This window comes from Hemicordylus capensis, chromosome 5 (assembly GCF_027244095.1).
Source record: "Hemicordylus capensis ecotype Gifberg chromosome 5, rHemCap1.1.pri, whole genome shotgun sequence".
NCBI lineage: Eukaryota > Metazoa > Chordata > Lepidosauria > Squamata > Cordylidae > Hemicordylus > Hemicordylus capensis.
In genome coordinates, this window is record NC_069661.1 from 100,132,458 (window position 1) to 100,159,729 (window position 27,272).

The following is a 27,272-nucleotide window of genomic DNA, read 5'->3' on the forward strand; positions in this document are numbered from 1 at the left end:
CTTCTGGCAACCCAGCAGGTGCTACATCGTGTGATTCTTGATGTCCCACTGCAGTCTGCAGAAAGGGAGCACTTTTTGAATATTGTCCCATATGTGAAAAACATACAAAATTCCACACTTCTAATTTTAGTATGATAGGGAAGCAAATTCTGGCCTAGCATTCTATCTAACATGCTTTAAAAAAAATGTTCAAGGGAAATCTGCATATGGGGAAATATTGGCAATCCAAACCAGTACACCCCAACAAGAACTGTGTCATGTCATTTTCCTGGATTTTGTGCTTCAGCTATTGGTATATTCCTTTAAATATGATAGTGAGAAAATATAACAGTTCTGTCAAAATTAAGCAGAGAATAGAGATAATTTTCCAAATCTTTATATACTGGAACATGCATTCTGAAAATAAACTAGTCAGTTTTGAAATTCAGGTAACTCAGCAAAACTACGGGTAAAGAAAGGTAAAGCATTAAACAATAATTATATTATTTTCATATTTTGTAAAGAGTGTTCTTGAAGTGTCCTGCAGATGGAGAAGTGGAAGTAAGTCAGCTCTCCTGAAATAAGACCTGGAAAGTTGTCTTTGCCTCTGTTTCTATTGCATTGAAAGTGAAAGGATATTTTAGAATGACTAGGGATGTGCAAACAGGTTCGAATCCGGACTGGTTCAGTTGGAAGATTCAAACTCGGACCAAACGGGGCATTCCTATGGCAATACCAGTTGGAGTTCGAACCAAACAGAGCCTGGTTCTGTTGAACTGGTCTGAAGAGTCTCGAAGGCTCGAGCCTCCATTTTAGGTGCTGGTGGCCATTTTGTGACTGTTCTGTCACTTGCTGTGATTTGCTGATATCCTGCTTCCCTTATTGGCCAGATGTGTCTGGCTCTCTGGTAGGCTCTCCAGTGCTGCCAGTCCTAGAGAACTGGCACTCTATTGGTCCTGGGGGAGGACAAGGGTGGGGAATCCCAAAGGAGGGAGATCCAACCTACTTAAAGCTTGAATCTCCCTCCTTTAGCTATGGTCAGGTGGTTTGTGGTGCTGCCTATGGTCTTTGCTGGTGGAGAGGTCTGGTCTCTAACTGCCCTGCCCTGCCTGTTTGGCTTCCCTCCCCCCCCCCACCCCACCACCCTACTGTCCACCTTTCCAAATTATTTTTTCCTGGCTATGTTTGGCTGGCTGCTGTCCCTTTTGGATTCCACCCCCTGCCACAGTTTGAGTTGAGCATCTTCTCCTGCTTTTGCCCAGCTAGCCAGTGCCGGGGGGGGGGGTGTTTGATGCCCTTCTGGTTCAGTTTTGTTGATCCCCCACACACCCTCCCCCTACACCCCTCCCCCCAGCACCCCCTTTTTTGCAGACTGTTCTTCCAGCAACATTTTATTTTATTTTAATCAATGTTTCTCTTTTAATTTGTTTGTTTGGGTGGGTGAGTGGCTGAAAAGCTGCTCCCCCGCCCTGGCTGAGTGTGCTGCCAGCCTGCCACTAGTCAGGGTTCCCCCCCCCCCGCCGACCAGTGTGGGGTGCAAAGGCCTCTTCAGGATGATGAGGAAGGGTAAGTTATTGCTTTTTAGTGCCCCCTTTGTCCTTTGTTTTTATTAAATAGGGCCTCCTTTGGTTGGGTTTGGGGGAGGTATTTTCTGTGCTTTTTTTCACAGGTTGTCTTTTGTTTTTGCAGGTCCCCTTAGTTGCGCCCCCCCAAATTGTGTTGTTGTTGTTGTGGGTAGAGTGGGTGGGTAATCAAGATTTTTAAATAGGGTTTTTAAATTTTTAGATTCTCCCCCCCCCCCCTGAATTTTTTAAATTCTAATTTAAAACAAACAAACAAAAACCAATCCATGGATGTCTGAGTACTATGTGGTGAGCAAGGCTCATGTAGCCAGGCACGAGTCCCGACTCGGAGTGAGTCTGGAGTCCTCTTCAGCCCTTTCTGTACGTTGCTTCAGAGGAACCATGAGTGCAATGGCAAAACTGGCCCATGCCATAGCCCCAGCTCCTGTGGTCTATGAGCATGGAGAGGAGAGCTGGTCTTGTGGTAGCAGGCATGACTTGTCCCCATAGCTAAGCAGGGTCTGCCCTGGTTGCATACGAATGAGACTACAAGTGTGAGCACTGTAAGGTATTCCCCTCAGGGGATGGAGCCGCCACTCTGGGAAGAGCAGAAGGTTCCAAGTTCCCTCCCTGGCTTCTCCAAGATAGGGCTGAGAGAGATTGCTGCCTGCAACCTTGGAGAAGATCGGCCAATCCCGATGCTGCTGCCAGTCTGTGAAGACAATACTGAGCTAAATAGACCAATGGTCTGACTCAGTATATGGCAGTTTCCTATGTTCCTATGACTAAAGCAGAGCAGGGCGGTGCTAGGGGTTCTGGCGCCCCCCTGCAACCTATAAATTGGTGCACCCACTCACTCATCAGTATTAATGGCAGGCTATACCCCCTCTCCCCAAACTCCTTTATGAACTCTAAGTTTGTTCACACAATGCTACTATTTTTCCTCCAAATTGGATGCTATAATAAGAAAATTGCAGTGAAGGGGCAAGTGCATAGTCTGAATAAAAACAAATACTGAGCAGTAAATACTTAGCATTGTATGAACAGGCTGTCATAGTTCAAGAGCTAATGTGATAAATGCAAACAAAATCAGTTTGTCTGTTTGTTTATTTAAAGGGCCTTTGTAAAAGAGAAGCAGAGAATGGTCTTATAGCAATTTTTGGCCCTTGCAGTGACATTTTCCCCATGAACTACCATCTGGTTGATCTGTGAAAGTACTTCCATAGTATAAATCCAAGTAGTTATATGAATACACTTGTTCAAAAAGATATCCACCTAATTGTCCCTTCTATTTGCATGCAGGGGTGTATCTAGGGGTAGGGCAGGCAGGGCACATGCCCCGGGCGCCACTTGAAGGGGGCGCCATTTTGTAAAATTATTATTATTTTTTTTAAAAAATGGCTGCCAAAAACAGCCACCGTGCATGCTCAAATGGCCTCTGTGAGGCTCTAGGTCATGCCAGGCTTTGCAGAGGCCATTTGAGCATGCACGGAGGCCATTTTGTATTCAGTGGCCTTTTTTTAAAAAAGATTATTTTAAAAAACAGCCACTGCACAAGCTCAAATGGTCCCTGCGAGGCCCTAGAGGCCAGCAGGGTGAGGGGGAATCTTTGCAACCCCCCCCAGCCTTTAGGAAGCCCCCCAAAGGGGCTACGGGTAAAAAAAAAAAAAAAAATAATAATAATAATAATAATAATAATAAATAATAATAATAATATAATATAAGACACTGTACACATATTCAGATTGGCACTATGTACAGAGAATCAGGGCTTGTGAATACTGAGCCGACGCTTATGAGCTAGGATTGTATTCATTTGCTCTTACTTTGCTTCTTGTGATAAGTGAGTTAAATGTGATGTCTTGCTAATATGGCTATTAATGGTGAGTTTGTCTTTGAATCAGTGTGAAACCCTTAATATTAAGGCCCACCGGGAGTTTCTTGCTCTCTTTCTTTCATTTTAACTGTCTTTCTGAAAGACTAGAATATATTCCAAGCAGTGACACAGTTTATTCTGTATATCCTTTAATTATTTACAGAGTATCTGGGAAAAGTCAAATTCTCCATTGATTTTTAAAACTTATGTAATGGTGTTGCTACAATGCATAGTAGAGAATTAGACAGGCACTTCTGTTTAGTTTTCCAAGTACATCTTATTTATTTATTTATTTATTTATTTATTTATTTATTTATTTATTTATTTATTTAAAGTATTTGGGTATTTCATGAGCCCCCACATACTGAAATTTGTAGTTTTCCAGCATTTTTTGGTCTGGCTAAGTCCACTGCTAAATAGTTTTTGAAATATTAAAAGATTAACGAGCTTGACTTGTATTTTTCAGGTAAAGTTATCTGAAAGATGGGTGTCAGATGCTTGGACAGGGGGCGCAATTTCAGTGCTTGCCCTGAGTGCTATTTTCCCTAGATACGCCTCTGTTTGCGTGTCATTTAGAAAAAACTGAAACTTTAGATGTATTATAGTGAAAGGGTTTTTTTTTTTTTACTGTACTTTAAAAAATTGTACTTTACTGTCACATATCCCCTCCACCTTATGAAATAAAAGGACTCACATAATTCAATGAATAGATATGCTTAGGAATTGCACTGCCAGCTCTACTGAATTCTCTTGACCTTATTTCAGAGTTAGCATGCATAGGAGTGGCTTGCAGGTGCCCACCTCTGTCATATGTCCATACATAGATGGAACTGATGGCAAGGCTGCTATATGAATAAAAAAAGGCAGATACAGGACAGGATATAATAAACATTTTATCAACATTTTATCATTATACTATTCTAGGTCTCCCAATTTCTCCAATAATCATTACTACAGTATTCTTAGCATAACAATTAATTCAGGCCTGCCAATAAGAAGATTTGCATGAAAACTGGTGGGGAATGGAAGAATGGGCACATATAGGCAAGATAAATTACCAGAAAAGTAAAGATTAGACTGGGCATTTAAAAGGGTGTTCTTTCGGCATCACGTATGAAAACATGGTCAAATAATGCTTTTACAAATGAGGCCCGGGCTTTGATCTTCAGTTACCAGAGGCTCATACTTTGGCTGATAGTCATATTGATCTAGAAATTCAACATAAGGATTATCGGCACTGAACCAGTTAAAAATTCACATTACGCAACATCCTCCTTTTTTTTCATAATGTGTGTATCAATAACAGAAGCAACATGATTGTGCAATCTTGGTGGTGAGGGCAATAATACGGGAACAAACCCTGCAAATATTTTTGCACACAAAGCACAAAAGAAAATATGCTAAAGTCACACACACACACACACACACACACACACGATGTACGAATCAATTGCACTATGGGTCTTGTTCCTCAGCAAACACATATAGAAGATCAGGAGTTGCAGCACAATCCTAAAGGCATTTGCTCAGAAGTAAGTCTCATTCTCTTCAATGGGGCTTACTTCCCAGTAAGTGTGCACAGAATTGTAGCCTCAGTCTTTTCAATGTTTCCTCATCATTCTGATCAAGAGTATTTTGGAAACCGGGGTCATTATTACCTAATGCTTGAAGACTGTTGACTTGCTTAATTCATTATGTTCATTGCGTGTGGCTACTTCTCTTCTTCTTTCAGCAGCGAGTAGCAACAGCAGCAGCGCACAACCCAGCCTCTGCCCCCTCGGTGCAGTCCTCCCCCACCATGTGGCCAGCACTGAGATCGGCCAATCCTGATGCTGCCTTCCCAGGTAGCCCAGGTAGCCCAGGCCGGGATCTTTATCTGCCCTTTTACCCAGGTACATGGTTATGTGTATGCTCAGGCTGCACGCAGCCTGAGCAGATGCAGAGCCAGGTGCCTAGAGCACCTGGCTTGAGGAGAAATCTCTCAATGCGCCAGACTTCTCACGTAGTACATTTAGGGATACTGGGAGGGCAGTCTTCATTTTCCTAGCCTCCCGCAATGCTCAGAGCAGCACAGATTGTGTGGGCATGCAAGCCGTGTGTGCCGCACACAGGATCATTGATTGTTTGGGGAGATGTGAAGTTCAGCTCTGCTTTGGCCCGCATCCACCTTTCCCGCCCCAGAAACAGTTGTGTGAATGACCTTACTCACTGTGAACCTGGAAGAAAACACCAGAGAGTCACAGGCGATGTGACATAACTACAAATAATCCAATGGGAAGTAATGTAACATCAGAGAATAGCATGAGAAACACAGAAATTGGCTGGTGGCTGCTGCTTTGTTAGTGGGAAATGGGCTGAAACCATTTTTAAGTTAAAAAATGTGCATGGGCAGGCAGACAGATGGGCAGAAGATGGGTGGGTCTCTCTCTCTCTCTCTCTCTCTCTCTCTCTCTCACACACACACACACACACACACACACACACACACACACACACGGATGCCATGTGCATGCTGGCACCATACAGAAATTATTGGGATGTGCGACACCCCAGCAGAAAGCTACATGGCATGATGGAGAGAAAGTAAGGACCTGCTCTCCTTTTTCTTATTTGCCCCATTTTCCAAAAAGTGCTCAGACCACGGTTCAAACTGCGTAGGGTTGTGTAGTTTTTCCCCCCTGTTTTGTTTTTGGCCCGAATCCAAAACACACCCATTTTGTTCTTTGTTCGAAATCAGCCAATCTGAAACATCCCAATTTTGTTCTTTGTTTGAAATTGCAAAATCCGAATCTGAAACGTTTTGGATTTTAAAAAATGACCCCAGGGAAAAACTAGTGGGTGGGGGTGGTAGTGCCCAATGGGTGGAAACTACCACCCAAATTTCAGAGGAATTGGGCAAAGGGCTGGTTTTTGGTGAATTTTTGAAGTATAGGATTTTTCCCATAGGGAAGAATGGAGGTTTCAGCAAAAGTATAGCTTCATGTTTGGGGGGGGGAGTGGCCCAGAGCAGAGTAGGGTGGGTGGTAGTGCCCAGTGGGGGCAAGGAAGCTGCCAGAATTATTTCAAAGGAATTGGGCAGAAGGCTGTTTTTTAAAGATGTGATGGAGTTTGCGTGTCTGTAAAGTTCTTCCCCAGAGGGAATGATGGACCTCCATAATTCCTGCCCCATAACTGCACTTGGGGGGGGCACCAGGGTGGCCCAGAGCGAGTGGTGGTGTAGAGCACATAGGATGCCAACCACCCCCATGGGTTGCTAACCCATGGGGTACTGGGTTCTGTTGTTTCTGAGATGTTTTGAGTGTAGATTCAGAATCTCTGGTAGCATATGAGAGTGGATTCATGGTTTGTCATTAAAAATCTCATATACTACCAGAGAATCTACACTCAGAACACCTCAGAAACAACAGAACCCAGCACCCCATGGGTTAGCAACCCATGGGGTGGTTGGAACCCTATGTGCACTACACCACCACTCTCTCCCGGCCACCCCAGTACCACCCAGGTGGAGTTATAGGTCTGCTGAAACCTCCATTATTCCCTGGGAGGGGGGAGAACCTTAAAAAGCGTAAATTTCAACAATTCCTAAGAAGTCAGCCCTTTACCTATTCCTTTGGAATCTGGGTTGTGGCAGGCACCCCTTGGGGCACTGCCACCCAACCCACTGTTTTGCCTCTCAGGCCCCCTTTCTGCCCCGAATCTGCCCCAAAGACAGTTCAGCTTCAGAAATTCTTTAAAAATCAGCCCTTTTCCCAATTCCTTTAGAATCTGGGTGGCAGCAGGCACCCATTGGGGCACTACCACCTGAACTACTCTTCTGCCCCTAAAGCCCCCTTTCTGCCCCAAATCCACCCCAAATAACATCAATATCACACATCAACAACAGCAGAGCTTTGGAAAAAATCAGGCAGATTTCCAAAGGTCATGCACATCCACATCCCCACTGCCCAAAATGCAATTGATCTACACACAACAGTGTGAAACAACAACAACAAAGAAATGCACACTGCCCCACTGGCCAGTGAGGGTAAATGCACACTGCCCCACTAGCCAATGAGGGTAAAATTTACCCTTAAATTTGCTTAAAAGGAATAAGGACGCAATTGCCAGCAGATCAGCCCATGCTTTCGCTGGCCAATCTGCGGGCTGGAAGGGCTGGAAATTCAAACAGATGTCAAAACTCAAAATGGAGACTGAAGGAGAAAGACTTTTTGCTTTTGCAAAATGGAATTGCAAAACAGCCGAAACAAAAAAACATTTTGTATCAAAAACAGGGACGTTTTGTTTTGGCCACAAAATTTTATGTTTTGAGCATTGGGTGTTTTGTTTTGGTCTGTTTTGTGCACAAAATGTTTTGTATACGAAATGAAACGTACATCCCTAAAACTGCGGTCCATGCACATACCTAATCTTGGTTGTGAAGCTCATTTGGTGGCTTGGAGCAAATCACTTTCCCTCCACTAAACTGACCCCTCAGGCTTATTTGGGGGAATAAATGAGCTAAGAATCAGACAGTACACAGCAGATTGAAAAGCATAATAGGACTAATCAGCCAACTATAAGTAATCAAACAATTAAATAAGCAATAACTAATTAAATCTCATAAAATTGTAATCACATTCAAGAATAAAAAATAAGCAATTGAGATAATAAAGCAGGAAGAAAATAAAATAAATAATAAATAATTAAAATTTAGACACCATTTAGCTGCTCTCAGCAAACTTCTTCACTTAGTTATTGCTTACCAAGAGAGAAGCTGCTTAGTTCAGAAGGCCTGTTACATGCTGTCCATTGCATGAAATTTCAAATTAAAGTTTTATCTAGAAACGTTAGGCTGATTGAAGTCAGCTTGGATACAGTTAGCACTATGGCATGCCAGCCTCTAGATAAAACCCATAGGAGGGACCATGAAAAATTCACGTTCCATTCGCAATATTGCACCAGTCTATAAGTTTAGCATTTTGAGATAAAACCTGCAAGACTGGAATGCATAATATAGCACATTTAATCTCATTTTAAAATGCTTATTTGGACTTCGGATTCTGAATATTTTTCTTGCTCACTTTGCTATACTATGTTTCAGTTTTTAAATAGAAGCCATTGATCTCTGTTATGTACTGACATGTAGGCTGCATTCACAAGTAACAGGAAAGTGTGGGTCCAAGGGACCCACACATCCATGTGTTTCACAGACGTTAAAAACTGGAGAGACTGCAGTCTTGGAGACTGCAGAGCGGAGGGGAACTGGCTGTGTGGGCAGGGAAACTGGAAGTGTGGGCTTCCTTCTGGTATGAAGGACAGCCCCGGCAGCCAATCACAGCTGAGGCAAGGGAGGAGCTTCCTTCCTCAACTATGGTTTCAGCTCACTGTTACTCCAATTCTGCCTTTGACCATAAGGCTGCTGAACACAAACCTTAGGTAGGAGCAGCAAAACTCACTACAACCTGAGAGTTCCAATTGGAGTTTGGGACTGCAGTGGCACACATTCAAACTTACAAAAAATTCAACCTCAGGTTCCTTCACCTAAGGTTTTCCGTTACGTGCAAATGCAGCTGTAGTCTGATTTCAATCTACATAATCAAGATGCTCCTATTATTGGCTCTCAGGGCCCCTTTTTCTTATATTCTGATAGCATGGGAGCCATTGTAGCATGGGGGACATTGTAGCACACCACAGGGTAGGGTTGTCAACTGACAAGAAAAAAAGGACCTGACATTCTTGTTTTATATCTGAACCAGCTGCCAGATTGTATGTCTCTAAAAATCAGAATATACACACACATACACTCATGCACAGACATAGTTGCTGCATCCTCTCTAATAAAACTCTTGGTGTCCGTCCGTGGACGGACACCAAGCGTGTGTCCGTGCCTCCCTGCCCTGTTCTGCGCCTGCGCAAAGCGCAGGCGCAGAACAGGGCAAGGGAGACACGACCACCAGCACCTGGTGGCCATCTTGGGCGGCCAGAAGCGGCCGCCCCGAAAAAACGAAGCCTGCAGGCGGCGGTGGACGGCGAGTGGAGGAGGCGGCGGGGGAAAGCCAGGCAAGCAGAGGAGGAGGCGGCGGCGGCGGGCCCGGCCGGAGCCGCCGACTCACCCGGAGAAGGCGGCGGGCCCGGCAGGGGAAGGCCAGGGAAGACGGCGGCGGCGGCGGCCCGGCGAGGCGAGTGGCCGCCCCGAAGAAGCGAAGCCTGCAGGAGGCGGTGGACGGCGAGCGGAAGAGGCGGCGGGGGAAGGCCAGGCGAGCGGAGAAGGCGGCGGCGGGCCCAGCCAGAGCCGCGGACTCACCCGGAGAAGGCGGCGGGCCCAGCAGTGGAAGGCCAGGGAAAACGGCAGCGGGGGCCCGGCGAGGCGGCGGGGCCGGCTGGGAGAGGGCGGGGGCGGGGGCAGGGGCTACGGGGAAGGCAGAGACGGCAGCGGGAGGCAGCACAACTCTCCCCTACTAGCGCCCGTTATTACAACGGGCTAGAAAACACTAGTTTACACATAAAGTGAAATTGGAGGTGGCCAAACCCACAATTAATTTTCCAAATTGTGAACTGCATCACAGAAATTCATCCAACTGCAGTCTGGCAACCTCGTTTTTCAGGGTAAGGGAGCCCCGCCCTCTTCCTGGTCTGCTGAGGCCACATCCCAGCAAGCTCTGTGGCGTTCACATCTCCAGACTGTGGGAAAGGTGTTAGGCTCCAGGGAGGTAGCCATTGGCCATGATCTGCAAGGGGGCATGCCGAGTGCAATCGTGCCTTTTCAGAATGGTCCACCCGCCCTCAGAAGGGAAAGAGCATTTAGATCCCCTTAAATGCCATGCCATGCAAGCCCTTCTTCTGACAGTGAGTGCTCCACCTTTGTAAGAGTTCTGAAACACAAAGACTTGCATAAGCACAATTTCTGGTAGGAGGAGGGGTCTTGGAGGGCACTATTTCCCTATTACTCAGGAAAGGGGCAGGAACATGATGACTTCCTAGGAAGGGCTATCAATATGAGGGAGGGCAAAGGATCCAGCGGTCTGCCCCACTATGACCAAGAGTGCTCCTGCAATGGCTCACCCTGGCAAAGCAGTTCATGGAGACCAAATCACACTCCTGCCCTCATGGCGGCTTGCCCCCAGGGGACTAGCACTCTCATGAGAGGGCCAGTGAGGAGAACCTTCGGCTCGCCAACCTTTGGTCTTCCATCTGACTGTGCTCATGAGTTGAGCTAACAAAAAAGGGGGGCACTTGTATGGGGCCCTTGTTCTCTCTGCTTAATGATATAACTTTTGCACAGTGACCCCGACCTCTCCAGGGACATCTTTGACACACCAAAAGGAGATTTTGATGCTCTGTTTGTCTGCGTGTAGCCAGGTGGGCTGACTGAGGAAAGACCTGTACTGGGGATAGGTTTTTACTCTCATTCTAATTTCCTGGGTTCGGACCCTCATCATGCCATATGCAGATCTGTCACCATAGGGAGGGGAACATAAGAACAGCCTTGCTGGATCAGACCCAAGGCCCATCTAGTCCAGCATCCTGCTTCGCACAGTGGTCCACCAGATGCCACTGGAAGCCACAGGCAGGAGTTGAGGGCATGCCCTTTCTCCTGCTGTTATTCCCCTGCAACTGGTACTCAGAAGCATCCTGGCTTGGAGGCTGGAAGTGGCCTTTAGCCCTCCAACTAGAAGCCGATGATAGACCTCTCCATGAAGTTATCCAAACCCCTCTTCAAGCCATCCAGGTTGTTGCCTGTCACTACATCTTGTGGCAGAGAATTCCACAAGTTGATAATGCGCTGAGTGAAAAAGTACTTCCATTTGTCCTAGATTACCTGGCAATCAATTTCATGGGATGGCCCCTGGTTCTAGTGTTATGTAAGAGGGAGAAGAATTTCTCGCTATCCACTTTCTCCACACCATGCATGATTTTACAGACCTCTGTCATGTCTCCCTGCAGTCGTCTTTTTTCTAAACTAAATAGCCCCAGGTGTTGTAGCCTTGCCTCATAAGAAAGGTACTCTAGGCCCCTGATCATCTTGGTTGCCCTCTTCTGCACCTTTTCCAGTTCTGCAACGTCCTTTTTTAGATGTGGTGATCAGAATTGTATGCATTACTCCAGGTGTGGCTGCACCATAGTTTTGTATAATGGCATTATAATATAAGCAGTTTTATTTTCAATCCCCTTCCTAATGATCCTTAGCATGGAATTGGCCTTTTTCACAGCTGCCGCACATTGTATAGACACTTTCAACGAGCTGTCAACCACAACCCCAAGATCCCTTTCCTGGTCCGTCACCGACAGCTCAGATCCCATCAGCATATAGTTGAAGTTGGGTTTTTTTGTACCAATGTGCAGCATCACTTCACACTTGCCAACATTGAATTGCATTTGCCACTTTGTCACCCACTCCTCCAGTTTGGAGAGATCCTTTTGGAGCTCCTCCTTTTTGTATTTCACTACACGAAAGAGTTTGGTATCCTTTGCAAATTTGGCCACCTTGCTCCTTACCCCTGCTTCTAGATCATTTATGAATAAATTAAAAAGCACCGGTCCCAGTACAGATCTATGGGGGACCCAACTTCTTACTTCCCTCCATTGTGAAAACTCTCCATTTATACCTACCCTCTGTTTCCTGTCTTTCAACCAGTTAGCAATCCACACATGTACTTCTCCCCTTATCCCCTGACTGCTATGTTTCCTCAGGAGACTTTGATGAGGAACCTTGTCAAAAGCTTTTTGGAAGTCCAGGTATACTATGTCAACTGATCCGATCACCCTTATCCACACACTTATTTACACTCTCAAAGAAGTCCAAAAGGCTTGTGAGGCAAGATTTCCCTTTGCAGAAGCCATGCTGGTTCTCTCCCAGCAGGGCCTGTTGTTCTATGTGCTTTACAATTTTATCCTTGAGGATGCTTTCCATCAATTTGCCTGGAAATGATGTTAAGCTAACCGGCCTTTAACTTCCTGGATCCCCCCTGGATCCCTTTTTGAAAATTCGTGTTACATTGTTACTTTCCAGTCCTATGGTACAGAGCCCAATTGCAGGGATAAGTTATATATTTTAGCAAGGAGGTCGGCAATTTCACATTTGAGTTCTTTGAGGACTCTTGGATGGATGCCATCCAGCCCTGGTGATTTGTTCATTTTCAGTTTTTCCAGAAAGTTTAGAACATCATCTCTTTTCACTTCTATCTGACTCAGTTCTTTAGCCTTCATCCCTGAAAAGCCTGTTTCAGGAACAGGTATATGCTCGGTATCCTCTGCCATGAAGACGGATGTAAAGAACTCATTTATCTTCTCTGCAACCTCCATATCCTCCTTAAGAATCCCTTTCACTCCCTCATTGTCTAATAGTCCAACTGTCTCCCTGGCAAGTTCCCTGCATCTGATGTATTTAAAGAGGTTTTTGTTAGTCCCCTTGATGCTTTTAGCTAAATGTTCCTCAAACTCTCTTTTTACCTCCCTTATTGTCACCTTGCATTTCTTTTCTCAGAGTTTGTGTTCCTTTTTGTTCTCTTCATTTGGACAGGCCTTCTAATTTTGGAAGGAATTCTTCTTCCCTTTTATGGCTTCCTTGACGTTACCTGTTAGCCATGCTGGTATCCTTCTGGACCTTTCCTCCTTTTGGGTATACAATCTAACTGGGCTTCTAGTATTGTGGTTTTGAGTAAACTCCATGCATTCTGGAGTGAAGTGACTCTCCTGATTTTCCCTTTCAGCTTTCTTTTCACCATACTCCTCATTTTGGAGAAGTTTCCTCTTCTAAAATTCAAAATGTCTGTGTTACACTTCCTTGGTGATTGTCTCCCTGCATGTATGCTGAATTTGATCGCACTATGGCCACTGTTCCCTAAAGGGTCAATGACACTGACATCACGAACCAGGTCCTGGGTGCCACTCAGGATTAAGTCCCAGGTCGCCTTCTCTCTGGTTGGTTCCAAGACCAACTGTTCTACGCCACAGTCATTCAGCGTATCTAGAAATCTGACCTCTTTGTCATGACCTGACTGTGAATTTACCCAGTCTATGTGTGGGTAATTGAAGTCACCCATTATTACTGCCCTGCCTCTTTCTGACACCTCCCTGATTTCCTCTTGCAGCTCCCAGTCACTGTCAGCATTTTGATCCGGAGGGCGATAGCACATCCTCAGTAGCACGTTTCCTTTCAGGCCTTGTATTGTCACCCACAGAGTTTCTGTAGAGAACTCCGGTCCTCCTTGGTTTTCTAGCTTGTTGTATTCTATCTCTTCTTTAACATACAGTGCTACTCCACCTCCAAGGTGCCCCTGTCTGTCCTTTCTATAGAGTTTATATCCAGGGATAATAGTTTCCCATTGTTTCTCATTGTTCCACCGTATTTCTGTTATGCCCCTATATCTATTTCTATGTTAGCAACCAAGCACCCCAGCTCACCCATCTTGGCTCAGAGGCTTCTAGCATTGGCATATAAGCACCTATACGCTGAATCTCTCACCTGATGTATGCTATATTTCTTTTGACTCTTTGACCAGCTGGCACAGGCTCCTGTCTGTTCTTTATGCAGTTCTGCTGTGTCCCCTTCTGTTTTATCTGAATCCTTTGAACCTTCGTACTTTAAAGGATGGCTTTGCTTTCCCCATAATGTATCCCACGCATTGAAACCCCTCAGCTCTGCCTGTCTCATTGTACCTGCGCGTGGAACAGGTAGCATTTCTGAGAATGCTACCTTGGGGGTCCTGGACTTCAATACGCTACCTATCAGCCTAAATTTGGCTTCCAGGACCTCTCAATTACATTTCCCACATCGTTGGTGCCAACGTGCACCACGACAGCTGTCTCCTCCCCAGCATGGGGAATCATGGGAGAGGTAAGTTCCAATTTCCAGTGACCCCAGGAGGGTCACCATTCTGAGCAAACATAAAGATGGACATGTTCAAATGGGTGGACAAGCTGTCAGAGGGTACGCCAAACAAATACGTTTCCCGGGCTCTCTTAAAGTCCATCAATGAGCCCTAACTACAAATGTCTGCAGGGAGGCCATTCCACTGTCCAGGAGCAGCTTCAGAGAAGTCCCGTTTCCAAGTTGCCACCAGATGTACCTCTCCAAATGACCTCAACATGTGGTGGAGTTCATACAGAAGGCAGCACTCTCTAAGGTGACCCAGACCTAAGCTGTTCAGGGCTTTAAAGGTAATAACCAGCACTTTATATTTTGCCTGGAAACATATCAGCAGCCAATGCAACTGTTTAAGGACAGGCATGATATGATCTCTCTGGGTTACCCCAGAGACCAGTCTGGCTGCTGCATTTTGAACTAACTGGATTTTCCAAACAATGTAAAAAGGCAGCCCCACATAGCGTGCATTGCAATAGTCAAGCCTGGAGGTTACCAGCTGATGCACCATTGTTTTGAGATTGTTCTCTTCAAGGAATGACACAGCTGTCAAATCAGCCCAAACTGATGGAAAACACTCCTCGCCATAGCCTCCATCTGAGATACCAGGGTGAAGACTGGATCCAAGAGCACCCACAAGCTGTGTACCTATTCCTTCTGGGGGAGTATAACCCCATCCAGCACAGGAAGCTATAACTCATCCCTCAAATTCTGATCCCCTAAAATGACCAGTTCTGTCTTTCTTGGATTCAGCTTCATTTTGTTGTCCACCATCCAGCTCATTACTGCCTGTAGGCAGGCATTTAGGGAATGAGTCCCATTTCATGGATGATGATGATGACAAAGAGAAATAGATTTGGGTGTCATCAGCATACTGATATGCACCAAATCTCCTGATGACTTCACCCAGCGGTTTCATGTAGATGTTAAAAAAACACTGGTGATAAAATGGAGCCCTGAGGGATTACATATAAAAGCTCCCATTTTGAAAAACAACCATCACCAAGCTCCACCATCTGGGATCTACCTGAGAGATAGGAGTGGAACCGCTGCAAAGCAGTGCCTTCTATTTCCAACTCCCCCAAGCAATACAGAAGGATACCATGGTCGATGGTACTGAATGCCGCTGAGAGTTCCAAAAGAACCAACAGAGTCACACTCCCTCTGTCAATTCCCTGGTAAAGGTCATCCATCAGGCTGACCAAGGCTGTCTCAACCCCATAGCCTGCACTAAAGATGGGGCTAGAGAATCCGTTTCCTCACTGTAGGTTGGCTGGTCAACCACCACTCTCTCAATCAACTTGCCCAACCATGGGAGGTTGGAGACTGGCCTATAACTATCCATCGCTGAGGGATCTATGGAAGGCTTCTTAAGAACCTTCAACCTTCAACCATTACCTCCTTCAAACAAGGAGGCATTCTACCCTCCCTCAGTGATGAATTAATGATATTAACTAGGCCATCTCCAACAGTATATACATGCTTGAAATAAATAGACAAATAAATGATATGACACTAGCTTGTATCAATGGTCTTCATTGCCCTATGTTATTATTTTGTTATACTGGTTTTATGTCAGATTTGGGACTGGAAGACAAAGAGAAAGTGTGGGTGAATGGATGTGAATATATGAGACTGCTGAACGTACTTATTGCTTGATTGATTAAGTGCCATCAAATCTGTGTCAACTCTTAGCCACCACATAGATAGATTGTCTTATCTTATTGCTTACCTGACCCCAAAGTTATGACCACTGACATGAGGAAAATTTCTCAAAGAAGGCCCACTGAAATTAATAGGACAGGTTAGATATTCTTTGTGAAAACGAGGGTAGTTTGATTCCACTACTGGGTCAATAGGGGTTGAGGGCAGATTTAGCAGCCATCATGATTGTATCCCCAGGTGACTCCTTTTCTTTCTCCCATATGAATGGAAGCATGTCATTTGTTCCTATAGGAACAGAAAAGCCCTGCCTTTGAGGATACTGTTGCAGAGAGAGCAAAACCTACCCTGCACATTGGAGAAGCCCTCCAATATCAGGGACCCTTCAGAGAGGTGTAATGTTTGTCTTTGTACAGGAACACACTGTGCAAACTCCTTATGTTGTATATCCTATGCAACAAAAGGTTGTTCTCACGACCAGTACCTGGGCAGGGTGGGTCAGTGGGAGGGAAGGCAGGGTTCCACTTACCTTCCCCGAGATTACTGATCTTCATTTCTTTGGCAGGCGAGCTGTGTGCCCGCACGATCCATGCTGTCAGAAGTAACATGGATCAATTTCGGAGGCTGGCAGGGGGAGGCGGTACCTCCAGAGGCCCTCCTGCAGCTACGCTAGAAAACCCCGGAGGAGGTAAGTGACTAAAAAAATTGTTTTATTTTTTTTTTTATTTGCAAACTCCCCCAACTGAACCAAACGGGGGGGGGGGGAGGCGGTTCGAGGGGGTGCCAGACCAAACTGTCCCAGTCCAAGTCGGCTTTGAACCGAACCGGGCCAGCCAGTTTTGAACACATCCCTAATCTAGACACCTGTGACTGTGTCTCCTCGAGCTGCATGCAGAAACACAATTCCAGCAGCTAGGTTAAGGGTGCGTTCATACCTTTAACCTCGGCTAGGAGCTGAAATAAGGAGTGGGGTTAGGCTGGGTGGGAGCACTGGGATCCACACGGATCCTGGGCTACACATGAGCAGCCTAGCCTGGGCTAGGCTGTTCATGAGAACAGCCTCATTAATGGGCCTTATAAACTGAATTGAAACATGGAAATCCATGATCAAATATGCAACTGTAACAAATGCATAAAGAGCTAGGGGTGTGCACGGAACCAGCTTGTACAGTTTGGTTCAAGTCTGTACTGGACCGGAACTGAACCAGCTTCGATTCAGTCCAGGGGGGTTCATGTTTTTGTTTTTTAAAAAATATATATATATTTAAAAACTTACCCCCTCTAGAGGAGTTGACTAAGGTGGCGGTGGGCGGTGTCCGCGGAGGTTCCTTCCCTCCCCCAGCTTCCCTTATTCCATTAATCAACCATTCAGCCACTCTTCGCCTGGTTTCCGGCCTCTCCTCCCCCACCTGGCGCAGCAGCCATTTTTGTGGCCTCCCTACTCCTTAAAGCTAACCTCCCCACCATTGAACTGACTGAACTGCCGGTCCTTCAAACCAGTTCAGAGGTCCATAACAGCACTTCCGAACAGGTTTGTGTACATCCCTAGCTGTACATCCCTAGACACATAGAGATGCTTCAATGGCATAGATTGTAATGTCATCCACCCAGATTCAAGATGGCGGATGCATAAACATTTGAGGTGCAAATGGGAAAATCAGCTTTGCCCAAATTTGGTACAATTGTAGGGACACATAGGAACATCTCAAACACATAGTTTGTGATGATGTCATCCACCACAATTCAAGATGACAGACACATGAACTTTTGAGATGCAAGTGAGCTAACTTGTGAACTGCCTAACCGATCTTGACCAAATTTAGTCCAGTTGTAGGGTAAAGTAGACAAATTAGTTCTTACTACAACAGTTTGTTAGCAATATTTAATGTTTGAAATTTTAATGTGTGCTTAATAATAATTCAGTCTTCTGAAAAGAATTTCCCAAAAAAAACATTTCCTATGTCATGTTACAGATTTCAAGAAAACATTAGCTTGTTGAAAGTGGGTAGTTGATATAAGGCTGGAACTTTGCCAGGGCACTAGAAATGTAATCTACATTTTGACAACTGATCTACACATATGTTCATGACCTCCTTTGACTTGTTTAGCTTTCCTATTACTCACTTGGACAAAGCTGTAAAATAGATTTCCCCCTCTAAGTTATAAGACAAGTTGCCAAAACCATAATAAATAACCAACATAAATTCAAAGAGCATCTTGCAGGAAATAACTTTAAATGGCAACTTCAATACAAAGAGAGGATCAACATGGTTCACAACCATAGACTATCATGACAAGTCCAAGGCAAACAACATTACCTCTGCTCATGATTCATAAGTCTGTGGTTATACACTTTTATTTTTATTTTTGCTTGGTAGCTCTCTCTCTCTCTTGCAGGATCATTAACCAATGTATGAAAGCAATTCCTCTTCATTCTGCTCACAGATATTGTCATTAAAATCCTCATTACAACCACCACCACCAATATTTATATACTGCTTTTCAACCAATGTTTCCAAAGCAGTTTACATAGAGAAACAACAAACAAACAGACAAACAAGATGGATCCCTATCCCCAAAGGGCTCACAATCTAAAAAGAAATGTAAGATAGATGCCAGCAGCATTCACTGGAGGTACTGTGCTGGGGGTGGATAGGGCCAGTTACTCTCTCCCTGCTTAAAAATGGGAATCACCACGTTTAAAAGGTTTCTCTTTGCCCAGTTAGCAGTGGTCTAACTGGGCAAATTAGATCGAGGTCATACATTACATGTTTGAACCACTCTGAAAAAGATTAAAAGGTGGCATTGTACAGGAAGTAAAAATGGGAGAACTATGGAGAGAGAGAGGTAAAGGAGAGGGGATGCCATTAAAAAGTGCTACAATTCCTTTTAAAAGCAAGTACAGTATAGTGCAGGCCTGCACAACGTAAAGCCCGGGGCTGGATCTGGCCCGCGGGGACATTTTTGCTGGCCCCAGAGGTGGGTCCAAAGTTTTGTAGTGACTGAGGTGAGATGCAAAGTGCTGCCTTGCCATGGCCCTGATGGGGGTCAGCCTCCTTTCAAAATTAAGCTTTGAAGGTGCTTGAACGGCAGAGAGGAGGAACAGTTGCTAGCAGCCTCCTCTTCTCTCCTTATGCTGTGGCTAACTAATAATTGCTTCCATTAATATCTTTAATGAGTAATTAATAATTGTTTCATTTATATTTAATAATTAATTTTAATGTAATAATTAATGTGCTGAACATTTACCTTGGCCCCCACACACTAAGTCATGGTTGGTTCTGGCCCACTGAGGTATTGGAATTGTGCACCCCTTGGTATAGTGCAAGTGTGGTTTTTTCAAACTAAAGGGTTGACCAGATATTAGGAGGAAAAGCTTGTACCAGGAGCTTTCCCACACATAACTTCCAGCTCTTGGGGTAAATGTTGAGCAAAGCCACTTCTAATCACACTTATGGCATGAGGGAAGCAGCCCCTCCCCTCTGCACTTGGGTTTTCTTTTTGTGAAGGTTCACATTGCATGCCATGTTTTCCTTGTAGTCAATGGAGAGAGTGAGTGAGTGAGTATGTGTGTTTGGGAGCTCCATGCGGAGGAACACAATGTTGCCTTCAAATCCTAGTGTCCTAGACTAGGAGCATACACTAACAGATTTCTTCCCTTTTTCCATCACATGTGTGGTGTGCTTTACATCAGTTTTAAAACCTCTTTTTTAACCAGCGAAAACTTTAAGCAAGCAGACTGATATTGTTCCAAAAAATCAACTTGAGCATACACAGAGGTTTTGTAACTAGAATGCCCATCCCAAGGCCTTGTGCTCTAGGGAGGGTGATTTGTCCCAGCCCCATCCCGAGCACAGGCCCTAGAAGACACCGTAAGGGGCCTTGATGGGGGCGGGGCTAGCATGGCTGCTCCAGCAGCTCTCCACCCCAAACATTCAGTCCAGCATTTGCCTTCCCCTCCCTCCCTTCGCGAGGGGCAGAATGGGTCTATGGGCTGGTCATCCTTTTGGGGGCCGAGTAGGAATGTTTGGCTTCCAACTCATTGGCCTTGTTGTTTTTTTCACCTACACCATTATGCTATCCTAGTCCTTGTAGATAGATAGGTCACAGCTTGGCAGGGACAGTGCAGGCTGGGTGGTAAGGGAAAAGGGATGTGACATCGGTGAGCACCCTTGGACAGTTAAATGGGTAGATTGGGCAATCGATCCCTTGTGGTTTGGGTGTGGCCCACGGATGATGATTTGCCATGAAACCTTCTTCAGGACTTCACAAATCCTAGGGCTGAGTGGTCCAGGGTGTGTGAAGGCCTAGAAGTGTCCAGACCCTGGGGTTGACTAAAAAGGGAAAGGCACGGGTTTTTACCTGCTTACTTCCAGAGTCAAGGTGTGTCACCCATGCAAGGCACGGGGAAGAACTGTGAAGTCTGAACCCTGTCTTTTCAGGCCCGCACTGTCTGTGGGGTGGAGTGCTTACCCTCCTACTGTCCGCTAACTCAAATTAATTTGATTAATAAAGTTGTGGCCCTTTATACCCACTATTTGGTTGCCAGTGTCTTCTTGGGGCTGGGGGCTGGGGACAACTTTCAAAGAGTTTGCTTCCTGAAAACTGCTTTTTCCACTCATTGCATCTAAGCAAGGCAGTTCTATAGCGCATTCCTAAAGAGTACTAATGTCATGTTAATGGTTATAGAAATACTCTAGCCAGTACTTCTTCCTCCTGGCATTTGCTGCAGTATTTTAAGAAAAACTCACTTAAAACCAGGATTTTTAAAACCCTGAAATGCATCAAGACAAGCTAGAATGCGGAAGTCAAAGACTGATTTGTGTGGGGGGTGTCCAAAGATCTCGAATGGACTGTGAGGTAAATCTGGACCCACACACTCTCTTCCAAAGGAGATTTGTGGTAACAGCCCTGTGTGGAAACGCTCCAGGCCTGATGAAAGAACTATGTTTTGAGAGCCCATCCAAAGGTAAGCAAGGATTGGGCCAAACTTATTTCCAGCAGGAGGGAGGTTCACCATGTGGGATTTATATCAGAAAAGCCCCCACACTTCTATAATATCCATATATGCCATAACTGTGCATCCTTCTTTTAACACTGATTTCATTACCATATGTTACATATATATGAAGCATACTTTTCAGATGAATTTTCATTTATTAGTAACCATCCTCAACATTCTTTATTAACAATCAACTGGCCCTCATAATTACAGCATCAATAGGAATATTTTTTTAAAAAATCCAAGGAGTTAAAATGAAAACAGAACTAAATAAAAACAATAAAAGGTTGAACAGATGAATGTGTAGACTTAGCCACTGACTCAGTTACATATGGACTAGAATCCATGATTTAAAAAATAGTATACCATTCCATAGTTCTCTCAGGAAAGGGAGCAATTAAATGAGTTACAGGCCTAGCTCTTGATTAGTAACCCATAACCAATAAACACTGCTAATGTAAAACTAGGAATTAAATATGCAAATAGCCACCTATATGACAATCTGTTCAGCACCTTAGACACATAAGAATGCTTTTGTTATAGGATATACCTATATCTAGATATTGATATACCCAAGGTAAAAGACATATGACATCTCAATGATGCTCGAGTCTCTAAAAAATTATATCAAGAGAGGCACCAGCTCTTTACATGCTTCCGCTGTACCAAAGAAAAGCTTGTTCTAGTATGTAAACTTATTACTATGCTGATTGTATGGGTGAATAGGAAGTAAAAGTATGTAGCTAAGGAGAATGTCAAGAACTCAAGTTAGCCGTTCTCTCATAATCCTCTCCTCTTACACATAGCAGGTGCCACACTTCCAACATATGTCAGCTGGAATGAAAATAGTAAGCTTCAAAATGCATTTCATGAGGAAACTATGGAGGTCAAGACCCCTTTGTGCATTGCAGCTACTCATGTGTTACCCATTGTGATGTAGTACAGTTACCCTGATGACTGAGTTCTGGCTTGGGCTGCCATGGTTTGAATATAGATGCATCTAGCCCAGCATAGAAGTTGAAACCCTAAAATGACAATAATCAGAACTGTGTGGAAGTCATGCCAAACCAAGCCAGAAATCTCTTCAGTCATGAACTTCCTGAATGCTGTCCTTTCTTTGATGTTTGCCTTTTTGGCTGGGCTTATCCTGGTGTTCTGCATAACCATCATGGCTTGCACCCTTCTTTTCAGCACAAGAATAACAATCACAATGGGCAAAGCTAAGATGGTTACAACATTTGAGCAAGAGGTACCAGATAAAGAATTTATGAGACCCATCATCCCATCAGAATCAACACGTCTAATCATTGAATTTGATGAAGCTGAGCTTTTAGCCAAACTAGCCAAAGAAATTGTTCCCAGATATGGCATGGTGAGTGATTCCACCCCCACCCCACACCCCACAAGACTGTATGGATCAAGCCAAAGATCCAGCTAGTCCAGCATTATGTTTCCACCAGTGAGCAAACAGATGGTTCTAGGAAACTCCCAAAGTAGAGATAATGGTGATGGCCTTCCCCTGTTGTTTGTCACCAGCATCTGGAAGAACTTGAACAGATGCTTTCTTTGGAGGTTCATTTTAAGAAGAGCTATTGATAAACATGTCTTCCATGAATTTATTTTGCCATCTGAAGACTAAACTAGACAGGATGGATCCACCATTCATGTGTTCACTCCATTCACATATAAAGCTGGGGAGTGGGTCTTCTTTAACAGAAATGAGTGTGTGGAAGAAAGGCACAGAATTTCTAAATGTTTCTTTCTACACTTTGCCTCCCCTCAGCCCATTACTCCCAGTACTCTTCTCTGTTCCCAACTCAGAGAACCATAAATAAGCTGGAATGGAGAAAAGTGCTTAGAGCAAACAGGCTAATGGGTGGTAAAACATGGGAGGATGGAGGTTTCATGTCCCTCATCTGCATGCTTCTTTTGCTGTTAACACTTCTATATGTGAATGGAGTAGACATAAAAAACAAGTCAGTCACTGACACATCATACATTTGGTCCTAAGCTAGTGACCACTGCAACATTGCGCAACCATTATGTTGAATACATCTATATATTTAATTCTCTTAGCCGGCATGCGTGCCCAGGATTTGGTAGCAGAACTCTTGTGAGAGTTCCTGGCATTGGGCGAGAGTTCAGGGCAAAAGAAAATGGCGGAGGATGGTGGTGGCAGGCCGCAAAACGGCCTGAGGAGGCAGCCTTGGCTGGCCGCCGGAAGGCAGCAGCAGCAGGACGACCTGGCCTGGCCAGGCCAGGCCGTCCTGGGTAAGGGAGGAGGAACTGGCAGCAGCGGCGGCAAAGCCCGGCCTGGCTGCTGGGGGCGGGAGGCGGTGGTGGGACGGCAGACCCGGCCGTCCCTGGTAAGGGGGAGGTGGTAGCGGCAGTAAAGCCCAGCCTGGCCGCCAGGGGCGGGAGGTGGCAGCGGGACAGCCAGCGAGACGAGAAAGTGGCAGGGAAGCAGCAGAGAGACTGGAAAGGGGGTGAGTGGGAAAGGGAGAGTGGGGCAGGAGGGGAGGGACAAGAGGAGGGAGGGAGGGGGATGGAAAGTGGGGCAGGAGGGAGCACACAGATGCTCTGTGCAGGTAGGCTAGTTAAAAGTAATGTTAAAAGTGTAGAAATAACCATTTTGGGTTAATTTCTATGTGGAACTAATTGAGACAAAAAACAAAGTAGCTTTAAAATAGTAGAATGTTATATTCCGAAACAAATTACACGTTTTAATCATTAGACCTGATCTAGAGACACAGGAGTATGGGGAGAGCAGAAGTACCCCTGCAGACAACCAGATCAGCATTTAGAGCTGAGAGAGGAAACAAATATCTCCACATGCAATCGTTTTCTGTGATTGAAGATCTCTCAATCATACAGGGGCCTCTTTCGGTTGTTATGGGGAATCGGAGGCAAATTCTCCTCAGGTTCACCCCATAACGTCCCAATGATCAGAACCATGGTTCCTGGACCCAACTGCGGTTCTGATTCTCCCCACAAACCTGGGAACCAACACTCAGTTGGTTTCATTCACCTAACCGAGGGTCCATTGCCTCTTGTGTGTTGTCTGGTTTGTGCAGCTTGCACAAACCGGAGTTAAGGGAAATAAGCTCCTCCCCCTCTCAAGTGCAATTGTATGCCACTGCTGTCCTTTCATTGAAGGAAGCTCAGACAGCCAGTTACTCCACCTTTGCAGTCTCCCAGACTGCAAAGGATGATCATCTGGGAGCACATCAGGGGAATGGAAGCAAACTGTGGGTCCTTTGGACCCACAGTTTGTTGTTATATCTGAAGGCAGCCAGGGAGCAGGGTCTCATGATCAGTGAGACCCGGTTTGTCTGGGTTTGCGGGGAGAGCAGGCTTAGCCCCGTGATGGAGCTGGCGGGGGCTGGGGAGTTTGGGGGCCAAGCAGCCCCCGGAAGCTCCAGTATGCCCTGCGCAAGTGCGCAGGGCATACTGGAGAGACCCCTGTATCCGGGAGGTGGCGTTTCGGCTCTCCTCCAGGGGGGGTCTACTCATGAGTAGCCGTGCCGTTTGATGAAACAAACCTGGTTTGCGGAGTGCTCGCTCTGCAAACTCAGCTTAAGGGGAGGGGTTGTTTGGCCGGTTAACCACCGGGAGGCAACCGGACTTGCCTGGGAGCCCAGTGGCTCCCATGATCAGCCAAAATTGGGCTAGTCTCCCCTAGCCCAATTTCAGCTGATCATGAGAATAGCCTCAGGGTGCTGTCATGCATGTTTCACAATATGCAGCCATTTACCAATGAACCCTAAAGTTGCCCTTGTACCAATGGAAAGTGGAGATTTTGCAGTGCCAAACTCATGAAAATGCAGAATAGTAGGATCCCTAATCCTCACTGCTGTATATAAACAGCTTCCACTAATGAAATATGATGGGCGCTCTGAGATTCCACAGCTGGTGTAATGTAGTGAAAGAAAACAATGAGCTGGGAAGTTCTCAGTTCAGCTCTTACCTTAGTTGAAACTTACTATGAGGTAGCCTTAGGCAAGTCACTGAGGTCATTCACACAATCAAACTGTGTTCTGCCTGGGTTTGGGAACTGTGTGTACTCCCAATTTTTGATTGTGTGGAAGCAATGTTAGAGGAAAACCTGGGAAGAAGTGATTGTGTGGAAGCAAGGTAGGAGAAAAAGCTACCCAGTTTTCCTCTAACCTTACTTCCACACAATCAAAAATTGGGAGTACACACAGCTCCCAGACCTGGGTAGAACACAGTTTTCGATTGTGTGAATGACCTCATTATGTTGTATCTTCCCTTATCTGCAAGATAGAGCTAATAATTCTGCTGTCCTGATCAGAGCTATCTCAGAAAACAGCCTGTGCCTCATTTTTCCAAACCCAACAAGCCTCAATTAACTTATGTTCTTTCTTTTAAAGATGATGCAGCTTGCTGTGAAGAACCAAACTTGGACAATCGTCTCATTGAAAGTGCATCCTTCTGACAGCACATGGAATGCTGATCTCTACCTTAAGAAAGACCCACAGGAGGTCAACTACCCAGATGAGCAAAGATATGTATTCAACTGCAAGCAACTGAGTAAGGACTGCAGTTTAACAATCCATGAGGCTCACAAGGAACCAATAGTTCAAAACCTACAACTCGGTGATGTTATCAGAGCTCTCTTGCAGGCTTTCCACAATCCATCTCCAGTCCTCACCAAAGAAGAAGCCACTGAGGCTCATGAGGATAATGTCAAGACTGAAGAAGCAGAAATCTATCAGAGCAGTGAAGAGTAATCCTATATCCATCACTACCTGGGAGACAGGCACAATCTGCCCTCGGGTCATACAGTTTATCAAATGAATACATTCTGTATGTAACATTTTTGGGCATGCATAAACAATTTGGCTGATGAAAAAGTCTAAACATTCTCCCCACCTCCTGAATGTTTACATGCTATCATTGTACATCATTAAGGTACAGCAAGCTAATTAATCTAGGGCGGCAATCCTGCATAAGGCTAATTGAATTGTGTGTAAACATGCATAGGAAAGAGTTGCATATGTTAGCTGCAAATGCAAACCACCCACACCATGCATTACTGTGTATGTAGAGTGAGAAACATGACTGCCAAAATTTGCATTTTCAGTTTTAGAAATACAAATTTGGAACAGCTAATAATGCTCAAAACCAAGGTGAACATTGTAGGCTTGGAAGTTCTTTGCTGGTTCAAATTTTAATCTGACCTAGAGAAGACTTTTGACCCTCCATCCCATCACCAAATACATCTCCCTCTCCTTCCCTTCCCTCCCACACCACCACTCACCTTAATTGCTGCTATGGAAGCCGAAGAAGGGAAGGACATCTCACTCCTGCCCTCCCCACTCTCTGACAGCTAGCATACTGCCATGACTGTGTGTAGGTGCAAAGAGCCTTGGGAAATGGAATTTTGCAAGCACAACTGCTAAATTGTGCAAATCACGATAGAAAAATTTGAGGCTAAAAACATGGATGAGGATGTTTATAACAATATTTACCTGTATTAGGGTGTCCAGTGTTGTAGGGTTTGTGGTTTTTTTTTAGATTTGTTGGCATTAATCAGAAGCAGAACTAATAACAGCATCAGAACAGAACTAATAACATTTGGCTGTTGGTCCGGACCAGGCTGCTCAACTGTAGCCCTCCAGCTATTTTGGACTACAATTCCCATAATCTCCAGCCACAGCCATCAATAGCCGGGGACTCCAGACTCTCCTCTAGAACAAAGAAAGAGAAAGAGAGGCAGCTTGCACAAATCTGTGATAGACACTGAGAGACAGAGACATATGTGCTTCCCTAAATAACTTGCTCTCTGCTTGTCCTACCCAGTTTTTGATTGTGTGAACTGCCTATCTATAATATTTTAGGGTTTTATAAAAAATATGGCTTTATAGCAGGCGATGGTGTCTTGCCAGAGGGTATATAGAATATCAACTTGAAAATTAGCTTATGGTTACAGTCATTGAGAAAGTGGTACATGCTTGTTTCTGTTACCCTTGGAATTGTCCACAGGCAGAAGGAACCAACAGGGTCTAGCAGCCGATCGGTTGCAGGAGAGAGGGATAAGCATCAGAGAGATCCCAGAGATAGTGGGAGCCAGTGCTGCTAAAAGGATTTACAGGTTCTAGAATACATGGGAGTAGATGAGTTGGGCCTCATCTCATGACTCTAGTGTGCACAGAAGAACTTACACTAGATTCCTGGGACAGAAAGCAGTGTCTAAAAGGCATTTGCCACGTGTATTATTATTATTATTATTATTATTATTATTATTATTATTATTACATTTATATCCCGCTCTTCCTCCAAGGAGCCCAGAGCGGTGTACTACATACTTGAGTTTCTCTTTCACAA

General features: G+C 45.0%; 1 protein-coding gene across 2 annotated transcripts; it reads left to right on the top strand.

Moving 5' to 3' along the window:
- Positions 1-1,529: 1,529 nt before the first annotated feature.
- Positions 1,530-25,809, top strand: LOC128327117 (uncharacterized). Of its 2 annotated transcripts, XM_053255407.1 has the most exons (4): positions 1,530-1,545; positions 16,488-16,610; positions 22,116-22,296; positions 25,316-25,809. In XM_053255407.1, exons 3-4 carry the CDS (start codon positions 22,135-22,137, stop codon positions 25,673-25,675), a joined length of 522 nt encoding a protein of 173 aa, XP_053111382.1. In that variant the 5' UTR covers positions 1,530-1,545; positions 16,488-16,610; positions 22,116-22,134; the 3' UTR covers positions 25,676-25,809. The 2 variants fall into 2 exon arrangements, with proteins under 2 accessions (XP_053111382.1, XP_053111381.1); XM_053255406.1 differs by lacking the exons at positions 1,530-1,545; positions 16,488-16,610 and having other exon boundaries at positions 21,913-22,296.
- The last annotated feature ends 1,463 nt before the right edge of the window (positions 25,810-27,272 follow it).

Excerpts from the sequence above, each read along its gene's own strand:
- LOC128327117 (XM_053255406.1), top strand. The coding sequence starts at position 21,955 with ATGACAATAATCAGAACTGTGTGGAAGTCATGCCAAACCAAGCCAGAA. Across the intron at positions 22,297-25,315 it reads TTGTTCCCAGATATGGCATG|ATGATGCAGCTTGCTGTGAA; the intron begins GTGAGTGATTCC and ends TTTCTTTTAAAG.